The sequence below is a fragment of the Lolium rigidum genome, unplaced genomic scaffold, assembly GCF_022539505.1.
Source record: "Lolium rigidum isolate FL_2022 unplaced genomic scaffold, APGP_CSIRO_Lrig_0.1 contig_69564_1, whole genome shotgun sequence".
Classification (NCBI taxonomy): Eukaryota; Viridiplantae; Streptophyta; class Magnoliopsida; order Poales; family Poaceae; genus Lolium; species Lolium rigidum.
In genome coordinates, this window is record NW_025901407.1 from 12,459 (window position 1) to 24,988 (window position 12,530).

Genomic DNA, 12,530 nt, shown 5'->3' on the forward strand with positions numbered 1-12,530 from the left:
ACCATTCATCCAAATTCCGACCTGTTTTCACCTTTGAGATCCTCGCGCCGAGATCTTCAAAACTAGATCACATGTTGATAGGTTTCGATAAATTGTTTTTCGTACTACTTACAAAACTAGTATAATTATACTTGGGATGTGTACGTAACTGTATTGTGGTTTGCACGGAGTTGTACTCTTACTTCGGTGTACTCGGGGGTTCCACTAAGAGTGTATTTGTAGTTCGGTGTCTTTGTGTTTTTACTGAGTTGTACTCGTACTTAGTTGTACTCGTGCTCTGTATATAACTGTACTCGTGCTTTGTACGCAACTGTAGTCGGGTGTTAACTCAATTGCACTCGTATTTTCGGTGTAGTCAGATTTATATGTAATTGTACTTCTGTATTGTATATAATTGTACTTGTGTGTTCTATGTAACTGTACTTGTACTTCGGGGTACTCAAATTTCTTCGTAACTGCACTTGCGTGTTGTTAGTAACTGTACTCGGGGTTTCACTAAGTTATACTCGTACATCAATATATTTGGGTTGCTATGAGATGTAATCGTACCTTGTATCTTATGTACTCGTGGTTCTACTTTCGTGCCTGTTTTTTTTTTTTTTGTAGTTTGTAGTTTGGTCGTATTCCTTGCTAAGAAACGATTGCAGTAGCTAGCTATATTTGCGGATGAACCAGATTAACTAAAGTTGGGTGGGTTTGCGCCATTGTACTTCCGCATTACTTGTGTCGCGGAACTAAGGATGGCAATTTTACCAATGAGTACGGGTACCCGTGGGTACCGTACCCGCATGGGCAAGATACATGCACACTTTATATTTATGTGTACTATTCATATGCCTTGTATCCGTGGGTATATCAATATCTTACCCGTTTATTATCTTTTTTTATGTGACATATCTATTCTTATTGATCTATGAGTTAGAATGAGATTGTGATTTCCATATTTTGATAATTGTTACGTACTCATGTACATGTTATTGTGTTGAGTCAATTCATTTTTTTATCAAATTTGCTATCGATAAATGTAAAATTGTAAATACCATGTGTACTTTTATATATATCGGTTGAATACCCAATGGGTACAGATACCCGACGGGTATGGGCATGGATAAAATTTTATACCCATAAATATGGGTATGGGTAAAAGTTTATACCCACCGACTATATGGGTATGGATATAGTATTGTTCTACCATGCACATGCTCTACCCATTGTCATCCTTACACTAAACGCTTATCTTGTGGCCCTCCCGAATCGGGGCTGGACGTTGCCACGCGTCCTCACCGAAGTGTCGCTTGGTATGAACCTTCACTTTAGAAAGGTCGGCCTTCATATAATGATACCTCGAAGCGTTTTCTTTTTTGAAGGCAATGCGAATTTTATCCCAAAACGGTTCAAGGGGCCCAAAAGTTTGAGGTTGCCGTTTCCAGCCCAACAAAGCAATGCCTTAATTGGCTGCCGGAAGTCAACTAGCACACCAACTGAACAAGCCATTGTTAATCATCGATCTCTCCTGCATCCACGGATCCATAGGCAAGTAGCGGAAAAAAAGAATGATAGTCCTGGGGCAGTGATGCACGATCCCAAACGTGGCCTATTAACGGGCGTGCTGAACGCGTAAGAATATATATAACTCCCTTACAAATTAAGTATTGCAGGGAGTAATATACTTACTCGCTCCGTTCATAAAAGTATATTGAAGTTTGTCAATATTTGAATGTAACTATACACTAAAGAGTATGTATACATATCTAAATTTAAACAAAATTGTGACATCCTTTTATGAACAAATGTAGTACTCCCTTCGTTTCTAAAATAACTTCTTAACTTTAGAGCTATTACTCACTCCATTTCTAAAAAAAACTTGATACCGAAGGTATATATACATGTTTGAGCTATATGTTTATCGTATCTAGAAAAACTTGCGAAGCTTTTTTTTAGAATGGAGTGAGTATAATTTTATTACTGCTTGATACCGAAGTGCTTATCACTAGCATTTATATCGGGAATAGGTGTTGAGTATCGTGATTATTTAGGAAACAATAGATAGTGTAGGATTCTATTCTACCTTGCCTTGTACTCCAAGTAGATCATTGTACTCATATATATTGCCCATGAGGCCCAAGCAATACAACAACGATTCCACCAATCTTCTCTCTATCCTTCTACATGGTATCAGCCTAAACTCGATTAAAACCCTAGCCGCCGACCGCTTCCGCACCGCGCCGCCCCCGGGACGGCCGATCTCCATGATCGCCACCGGGGGCCGCGCCGCCCGTACCTAGGGTTCGTCCGCCGGTCCAGCTTGATCGGCTGCCCTAGACAGTCTTTTTCCCGATCACTTGATCTGGGTTTTCTCTCTCCCGCCGGTCGCTTTGATCGGCGTTTACTTTTTGGTTTTCCGATCTACAGATCGGGTTGCGTCGCCCATCGCCGCCATCGACCCTCGCGCGCCTCTACTTCGACCTCGGCGCGCCCGGCCGGCCTCTACTCCGACACGGTGGCCACGCGCACCATGGCAGCCCGTTAGGGCCAATCGCCGTCCGCACATCGCCTCGCCCGTCGCCCTACGCCTGCCGTCACCGCCCTGCTCCGAACGGGACACCTGCAACGCCCCATCCCGGCGGCCTCGCGCCATGCGGCGGCCAATCATAGCCGCCCTGCGCACGTCGGCCCGCCCGTCGATCTACGCCGCGCATGTACGGCAGCTCTGCCGTCCGTCCTCGTCGGCCTCATCTCGGACTCCGTCGCCACCCCGCATCCACCAGCGGCGTCCTCGACCTCGCGCGCGATCGGCTTGATCACCCGCTCGCCGCCGCGATCCGCCTCATCTACGCCGCACGATCGACCTGGCCGTCGACCGCGCGCGCCTTCGCAGGTCCCATGAAGAGGGTCATAGTTCAGCGCGCCCCTCTACCGATCGAGCATCGGGCTGCCGATGCGTCGCCCGTCGGGCCGCAGCGCCGCCGCCCCGTGGTTCTCACCGCGGCTGCATCGACCCGCGCACTGCCGCTGCGTCGCCCCTACGGGCCGTCGCGCCGCGGCGCGCTGCCGCCCCGAGGCCGTTCCCGCGGCTGCCCCGACATGCGTGTTGCCGCTGCGTCGCCCCTACGGGCCGTAGCGCCACAGCGCGCTGTCCACGCCGCCGCCCCGAGGTCTTCCCCGCCGTCGCCCCGACATGCGCGTTGCCGCTGCGTCGCTCCTTCGAGCCGTAGCGCCGCGGCACGCGGTCCACTATGCCGCCCCGCGCGTTGACGTCTTCGTGGTATGCGCTGCGCCGCCTCCCTAGGCGCAGGAACCCACCGTCCGCGCATGGTCTTCGTCAAGCTGTCGGGTTCTTCGCCTACTTCGAGCATCGTCGCCGCGCCCCCACCCTAGGTCGCCGCTGGGCTCGCCAACCTCTTCAGGTCGCGCTGGGCTCGCCGACCACCGCAACGCCCGTCTAGGCGTCCAGCTTGACCACCCCTGGTCACCGCTGGGTTCGCCGCCTTCTACGTCTTCGTACACTACAGCTTCGCCGCCGCGCGTCCTCGCCTCTTCCCCGACTACGTCACCTCGCTACTCTACTCCGACACCCGTCGTCGAGACTCGCCTCTTCCCCGACTACACCACCTGCTCCTCTTCTCCGACACCCGTCGTCGAGACCTCCTCTACTAGTCTACTCCGACATGGCGCGCACTTTGTAATGTTCCCTACCCTCGCATGCCCGTGACCGGCAACACCGGAAGTGCCTTCGTCCCCGACACGTTCCCGAGTCCGGCAAACTCGCGTCGGACGTCTCGTCTTCATCGGCTTCGACAACGTCTTCTTCGGCATCGCCTCTACGATCGCCTCGACCGCGTCACCGACTTCTTCTATGTGTACTCGGTTCCGGCAAAACCGAAGTATGCCTTCGTCCCCGACGTGCGCCTGGTTCTGGCAAAACTAGGGCCGCACCTCGTCCTCGACGGCTCAGACTGCATCGACTTCGGCATCGACCATCTCCACGACTGCCTCGACGCGTCTCCGTCACTCTCCTCGAGCACTATGAGCTTGCGGCTTCATGTGCGGCTAACTCGACACCGGCCACCCCGACTCGACATCGACCTCGGCATCTCTCGCACGGCTACCTCGACCACGGCTACACCACCCTACGCTCTCGGCTACCTCGACCTCGGCACAAAGGGCTACCGCCTTGCTTGAGCAACCTCGCCGGCTTCCACTCCAGCCACAACATCCGCGATGTGTCGACCGTTACGACTGTGGTGGGGATGTCCATTGGCTCCGCCTTCGGATTCTTCTCCAGTCTCATCGTCTACGTCGCTACGTTGTGACTGCGGGGGGATGTTGAGTATCGTGATTATTTAGGAAACAATAGATAGTGTAGGATTCTATTCTACCTTGCCTTGTACTCCAAGTAGATCATTGTACTCATATATATTGCCCATGAGGCCCAAGCAATACAACAACGATTCCACCAATCTTCTCTCTATCCTTCTACAATAGGGATGAAAATAGAAAACTAAATTTAAAAATCTGATATGTGTGTACTTATTTTTGTTGCTATGGTCTGTGTTTGTGCAATGTTTATGTAAAATTCAACATGCATGTTGTTTCAATACAAAAGATAAAAGTTGGATGCTCTAAGTAAGCAATAATATTGACCGTCAACTTATCTCTTTAGGGCACGCCACGATATTTGTGTTTTGTTCATAAAAATTTGCAAACAACCAACTGATACGAACCTGCAGGTATTTTATTAAAAAAATCCTATTTTTTAATATTTATAAAATCCTTTTTCATGTGGAGAGGATATGCTCTTGGGAGCCGAATTGCATTGTATTTGCTCATGAAGAATACTTTGTTTTGACGCACATGCACTCTTACAGTCCGTTGCACGCCAGTGACAGGCCAAGACGAAATGAACGACCAGCTTAATAAACAAGTCGACCCGAAGCTTCCTTCCTCGCCATATCGACTAAACCCCCACTCCACGGCTAGACACCTCGCACCTAACGAGCTGTTGAGGCTCTACCGACACGGCGACGCCTCAGTTCCAACCGCAGGTCAGGTGTGTGCTGAATTAACGCGTGTGTTCACGAAGACACTGGCTATAGCTTGCGCGAGTCGATCTCCCACCTCGCCTTGTGTCTGTACAAGCTCCTCCGAAATGTTCAAGCAAAGGAAAACGATAGAGGCTTGTATCACAGATTCGCAGCGAGAGAACTGGTGTCGAAGTAAGCTGGCTTGTCGCCGTCGACGGCGACCATGCACCGGCACTGAATTGATGGGGGCCTAGAAAATACAGCTAGCATGAAACAAACCAACCGTCCATTTTCACCAGCCCAATAATTAGGCTGCTTCATGCAAGCTACTAGCTAGGCTCCTAGCTTAGCTAGTAGGACTACATTGTTGTACGTACATGAAGCTTCCAACCGCCATCTATCTTGGCACACATCACCAGTAGCCCACATTTGCCAACTCACAGCACACATGCAGCTCGCTTTCTTGCTGAATCTGTAACTGAAACTGCAACACACTTCCGAAGCTCTGCACATACTCCTACGCTGTACCACCCCCAAACAGATCTTCTCCTCAGCCTGTTTCCTACACACCCTATTGCCCACAATAGGCCATGATGTTCCAGTTACAAACAGACATTAGAAGGGGTATGTAGCATGGAGCAGAAGAGGGTTATGCTTATGCAATGATCAGGCCATCAATGCCAGAAGATCATTGTAGGGATCAGTTCTGTAATAGCGGCTGGAATATTGTTTTGTCTTCGCTGTGCCGTTCAATCACAGCTAGCTGATGCACACTGACCTGGCAGCAACCACTTGAACGAAAAGCACCATCAAGGAAGGCTTATACAAACTACACAAATATATGTATTCGTATCCAAAGTCTCCAACAGCTACGACTACAGCTAGCTACTACTGTTGCGCCGACACAACAGATTAAGCATATACTACTACAACTCGTGGAACAAAGGTAGAAGGAACCAGAGGTGGAGAAAAGGTATCCTACATTAAGGCATGGTCAGACAAAGCCACCACTAGCGTCGCATAAACCATCTGGTAATGGAAGCTTTCGATCAGACAACGCTAACTACCCCTGCCCTGGCAGATGCCTAAATAATTGCAGCCCGGTTGGTCAATCAGTGCACTTGCGCCTGTAATTAATCCCCACTGATCGATCGATCGATCTCCATGAATCAATACACCAGCAAGCAATAATGCAGTACTCAGCTCAGCAGCAGTGGCATTTGTTTGTACAATGTGGGATGGATCATCCATCCATCCATCCATCCATCACGAGCAAGAGGAAGCGCATATAATGGTAATTGATGATTTTGATGTACACTGTACAATAGTAGTAATATACACAAATCTGCCATGGAAAATTCCTGCTTCATCATCATAAGGCCACCACTTATTCGCTATGCATGGATATCGATCATGGATGTACGTGTGTATCTACTAGCTCCACTCCCTGTGGATTTTGGGAGTGGGAGTCGATCGGCCGAGCACAATCATATTACTGGAGACGATGTTTGCCTTTTTTGAAGAGATCAATATACACTCGAAAGAAACAAGGAAAGAATGGAGAAAGAAAGGAAGAAGAAGAAGAAGAAGGGGACAATGTGACAGTTGACGCGCGCCATGACCGAGAGAGATGAAGAGGAAAGTCACCGGCTTGCTGGTCGAGCCGTGAACGTGCACACGCATGTGGAAGGTGGGTGTGTGGGGGGCCCACGAGACGTCTAGAAGAGCTCCCAGTCGAACTTCGGGGACGGCGAGGTGGTGGTCGCCGGCGCCATGGTGCTCACCGGGGCCGAGGAGGAGGACGGCGCGGAGGACAGCAGGTCGAAGCTGTCCCAGCTCGCCGTCGCAGTCTGCGGCGCCGGCGCGGTTGCCGTGGTGGGCGCCGCGGGCTGGAACTGCCGGCGCTGCTGGTGCTGCTGCTGGTGGTGCGCCGGTGGTGGGCGCGGCGGCAGGTGGTTTGGCCGGGCGGCCTTGTTATTGTTGGGCGCAGGGGACGCGCGGGTGTTCTTGGCGGCCTTGGCGCGGATGACGTCCAGCGCCTCGACGTGCTTCTGCACGCGCTTCTCCTGGATCCGGCGCTGCGCCTTGACGTCGCCCTCGGCGGCCACGGCGTCCAGCTTCACCAGCTCGTTCATCAGCGCCTCGGTGAGCGCCACCACGTCGGCCTCCACAACCCTCCCGCCCTTGTTCACGATCGTCTCCAGCGCCGACACCTGCAGCCAAGCACGCAGCGCAGGCCAAGTCAACTCAACCGCCCACCAGGCACGCACCATGGAAGAGGTATCATAAAGATAGGAGGATGGCAAAGATTCAAGCTCAAGTAATTACCTTGGAGGCGAGCTTGTCAACGTCGAGGCTGACGCGTGAGACGGCCTTGGCGGCGCGCTGGGCCTTGGCATTCCTCCGCTCCTCGATGAGGCGCCTGGCCTGGGCCGAGGGGTCCTCGAGCATGGTGAGCTTGGAGCGGTCCCTGACGCCGATCATGTCGAGGAACTCCTTGGAGTCGGCCTCCCTGCCCTTGTACACGGCCTTGAGGTCGTCCGGGTGGAGCCCCGTCTTCTCGGCCATGAGCTTCTTGAGCTCCCCGAAGGAGGCCTGCGAGTTGACGTACACCTCGTGGGTGACGCCGGCGAACTTGACCTTGACGCGGATGGTGGGCACGGGGGCGCCGCCGGGTGGCGGGTCCGAGTCCGGGGTGCGCTTCTGCACCAGCATGCCGCTGGGCCGGACCTCCCACACCTCCTCCTGCACCGCCGCCGCCACCGACTCCTTCATCGGGGAGAATGCCGGGGCCCTGGTGTGATCCTTCCCGCGCATCATCTTGCCCCGCGCGCGCGATCTCTCACTAATCAATCCTCAAGCTAAGCTTGTGCAGGAGTAGTATAATTCTGGTCAGCTGCTAGCCTAGTCAATCTGCTACGCTCTAAATATGCTAAGCTGCGGGAGAAGTGGCAAGTTGAAACAAGAAACCAAAATTGTGAGTTGGTCTGCTCCAATTGGAGAAAGAGATCGATGAGAAGAGGAGGAGGAAGAAGAAACAAGTGGCTGTCAGGCTGTGTGGAGGGAGGGAGAGACAGACAGAGGTACAACTAATAGTAAGAGACAGGGCAGAGGGCGTGGCAGGGGGCGCCAGAAATATTTATAGTCATCACTAAATAAAACCGAAGCAAGAAAGCAAGCCCAGGCCACCTTGCAGTTAAACAACTGTTGGTGTGGGCGCTCAGCTAGGTCCGGTACAATGGCAAGAACACCATTGACCAGAACGGGTGAGGTGAACGCACCGGAAATCACCGCCGGTCTTTTTCTCCAAATGGGAGCATAACCTTGGTCTGTGCATTCACATCTTTTCTTTCGTTACAAGTATCATAGTATCAGTTTACAGTTTAAGGATCACTCAAGTTTCAGCAAAGATCAACCATCTAACAAAGAACACAATTACCCTCTATGCATCTTGTATACGTCTAAAATGTTGCCACCCATCCTAACTGGAGATAGCCCGTACAACCATCATCAGTCGATTACATCCAGTATCTATAGGTCCTAACCACTCTATAGGAAAAAAAGGTAAGACCACATGTGAATTGAAGAAACCACACTGTAGATAACCTGCAAGATATTATGTTGTTGCACTCTCTTAAAAGCAACACCATTTCAGTAATTCCGTATTGACCAACTAAAGCACAAACTACCATGCGGGATTCGAGCTTTTGTTTTCTTGTACCATTTAGCTAATTTCCAAACATATTTATAATATTGGTCGGAGGAGGGATGTTAATAGGTGGTCAATGATTTCTTGAGAATCACAAAATACACATTTGGTGTACCCATTCCAACGTCTCTTTGCAAGGTTGTCTTTGGTAAGCAACACTTTTTAAAATAGTGGCCACAATAAAATAATCTTCATTGGTTCCTCAATTTTTCCAAAGTTATTTTTTAAGAAAAAAATGTATGTCCATTCATATAATCAGCATACATAGATTTAACCGAAAGGACCCCATTTTTAGTAAGGCTCCATATATGGCTATCTAGTTGGTTCGTGGGATGACAACTATGCTCTCTTAATTGGTGCATAAAGTTAGAAGATGAAGATTCAACATAAAAATAAAAGAAAGACCCTGCGTAGAGGGAAGCAAGATTACTCATGTGCTAGAGCTTTTTATTTTGAATAAAATAGAGGTATTGAAAATGTATTTTGAGAGGTATGTATGTCTATGTCAACGGATGGTATCAAATGATCTATCATCCTTTAATGTTTAATGGCTTCAAGAGCGGCTCCCATAGAGAGAATAATAAAGTTCCTCTTCTCCTTTATTTGAACAAGCTAAGTTCATCATTTCTCATTTACATAGTGTTAGAAGATTTTGATTATGCGTTTAATTTATATTTTAGTGGGCTGGGCACCCGCTTGTCTACTCTTATTGCAATATTAGGGAATAGCACATTATGCATACTAGTCAAGGTGTGAAGCCAAAATAAACATGAAAGATATAATAAAGCATTCAACACTTCCTCATGAGCTAAAACAAGAACACAAATCAGGTAATAATTTTTTAAGGTTTAAAGATCGCACACAAGAAATTCACTTTGGAGTGGCGGTGAAATACCACATATAGGTTTTTGTATGATGGAAACAACACATGATTCTTTCAATGACACATTAAGCACTCTCAGCTATTTGATACAAGTCATGCTACAACAATAACTACTAAGCATATAATTAAAATAACATCTAACGTGACATGCTAAAGTCTAAGCCACAGTATAAACAAGCTTCCTTTTAGACCACTATAAGCATGAAATATTTTACACGTCTCCAACACCAATCAATTTATTTGAAACAAATCTCATAGATAATAATTAATAAAGACCAGAGAGATAATATACCTAAATAAATAAAACTAACAAGCTCTGAACAAAATACGAGTGAAAAACAAGAGCTAAACGCAGTACTAGCGAAAGAGAACACTCGCAGAACAATAAGACTGAAAACTAAAGTGTTCTATGCAATGAAAACGGAGTGTGTCATTCTCCAAAACAAGTATGTTGGGATCAAACCATATGCTACAACAAACAAAATAAAAAAAAAAGACGCTCCAAGAACAACACATAGCATATGAAGCAATAAAAATAGTGTCTTGAAAGATGACCTAATATCTTTGTTGATGAAGAAAGAGAATGCCTTGGCATCCCCAAACTTTGACGCTTGCACCTATTAGATATTTCTTGGGGTGACATGGGCATCCCAAGATTGAGCTTTTGTCCATCATTTATCTCATCACATCATTCTTCTCTCCCTACACTTGAAAACTTTCTTCATACAAAACTTCACATAATTTTCATTAGCAGCATTAGTGCAATCAAAATACAAAAATCCACTTTAATTGAGTTATAACATAAGTCAAACATCCATTAAAACATTAGTTACTGTAGCAACTTCTTCAAAAAACTCTTTCTCTCAAAAGAACTCAAAAAGAAAAAGATTAAGAGGCAGTTAAAACAGAACAACCAGGTAAAGAATGATTTTTTAGAAAATCCTTTGTTGCGCAAATCAAAAAGTGCAAAACTAACGGAAGTTAGATAATAACCTGGGGCATATGCTCAACAATTATCAGATAAATACAACGTTCTGGCTAGGAATACAAATTTTTTGTGACATCACAGAATCTGTTTCGGGACATCAACTTCCCCAAATCTTACTTTCTTCCTATTAGAGACTATTCTTGGCACAAAAACGAAATAAAAAGGATAAAAAGAGGTTATTACAGAGGTAACAACTTTCAAGACTCAACAAAAGAAAAATTACCAAAATAAAACATGGGTTATCTCCCAAGAGTGCTTTTCTTTAACACCTTTCAGCTAGGCGCAGAAAGGTTGAAGCAAGTATTTTCAAGTGAAGAAACATCGACATAATAATTTGTCATAATAATAGAATCAAAAGGTAACTTATTTCTCTTTCTAGGGAAGTGTTCTATACCTTTCTTGAGTGGGAATTGATATTTAATAATCTCATCTCTCATATCAATAGTAGCACCAACAGTTCTAAGAAAAGGTCTTCCCAAAATAATAGGAAAAGAAGCATTGCATTCAATATCGAAAACAACAAAATCAACGGGGGAAAATTATTATTAATCATAATAAGAACATTATTAACTCTCCCCAAAGGTTTCTTCTTGGCAATATCAGCAATATGAACATCCAAATAACATTGTTTCAAAGGTGGCAAATCAAGCATATCATAAATTTTTCCAGGCATAACAGAGATGCTCGCACCAATATCACATAAAGCATTGCAATCAAAGTCATTCACTTTCATCTTAATGATGGGCTCCCAACCATATTCTAACTTCCTAGGAATAAAAGCTTCATGTTTTAACTTCTCTTCTCTAATTTGCATGAGAGGATTTGTAATATGTTTTGTAAAAGCTATATTTATAGCACTAGCATTAGGACTTCTAGCAAGCTTTTGTAAGAACTTATTTACTTCAGAGATATTGCAATCATCAAAATCAAATTCATTATTATCAAAGGTAAAAGGACTATTGTCTCCCATACTTCGAAAAATTTCAGCACTCTTATCAGAAACAGTTTCAGTGGTTCTAGGCAATTTTGTAGAAGGAGTGAAAACTTTTTCTACACAAATTATTTTACCAATAATAGTAGGAGGTTTGATAGCATTTTATACTTCAACACTACTAGTGGTGGTAATGGTACAAACTTTAGTCATTCTATTATTTGTAGCAATTTCATCTTCTCTTTCCCACGTAGCATGCAATTCAGCCAACATCCTAACATTGTCATCAATTCTAACTTGAATGGCATTCAAAGTCTTGCTTTCTTTAACACCATGAGGCATAACCTTTAGTTTAAGAAGTTCAACATCAAGAGCAACGCTATCAACTTAGAAGCAAGAACGTCAATTTTACTAAACTTTTCCACAAAAGATTTATTAAAAGCAGTTTGTTTACTAAAATCCTTAAGCATGACTTCAAGATCAGAGGGTGCACTTCTATTGTTGTTGTATGAATTACCATAAGAATTGCCGTAACCATTACCATTATTAGAAGGATATGGCCTATAATTGTTACTACCAAAATTATTCCTATAAGCATTGTTGTTAAAATTATTGCTTTTAATGAAGTTCACATCAACATGCTCTTCTTGAGCAACGAAAGAGGCTAAAGGAATATTATTTGGATCAACATGAACTTTACCATTAACAAGCATAGACATAATGGTATCAATCTTATAACTCAAGGAGAAGGTTTCTTCAACATAATTTACCTTCTTACCTTGCTGAGCCCTCTCAGTGTGCCATTCAGAATAATTTATCATCATATCATCAAGAAGTTTTGTTGCAGCCCCCAAAGTAATAGACATAAAGGTACTGATGACCCACAAGTATAGGGGGTGTATCGTAGTATCTTCGATAAGTAAGAATGTCGATCCCAACGAGGAGCAGAAGGTGTTGACAAGCAGTTTCGATGAAGGTTTCACTGTAAATGCTCA

At 45.9% G+C, this 12,530-nt stretch overlaps 1 protein-coding gene across 1 annotated transcript; it reads right to left on the reverse strand.

Annotated features, from left to right (window-relative positions):
• Window positions 1–6,313: 6,313 nt before the first annotated feature.
• On the reverse strand, window positions 6,314–8,165 carry LOC124682158 (BAG family molecular chaperone regulator 2-like). The gene is made up of 2 exons (XM_047216898.1): window positions 7,353–8,165; window positions 6,314–7,237 (listed from the first exon to the last, which is right to left on the reverse strand). Exons 1-2 carry the CDS (start codon window positions 7,842–7,844, stop codon window positions 6,743–6,745), a joined length of 987 nt encoding a protein of 328 aa, XP_047072854.1. The 5' UTR covers window positions 7,845–8,165; the 3' UTR covers window positions 6,314–6,742.
• Between the last annotated feature and the right edge of the window lie 4,365 nt (window positions 8,166–12,530).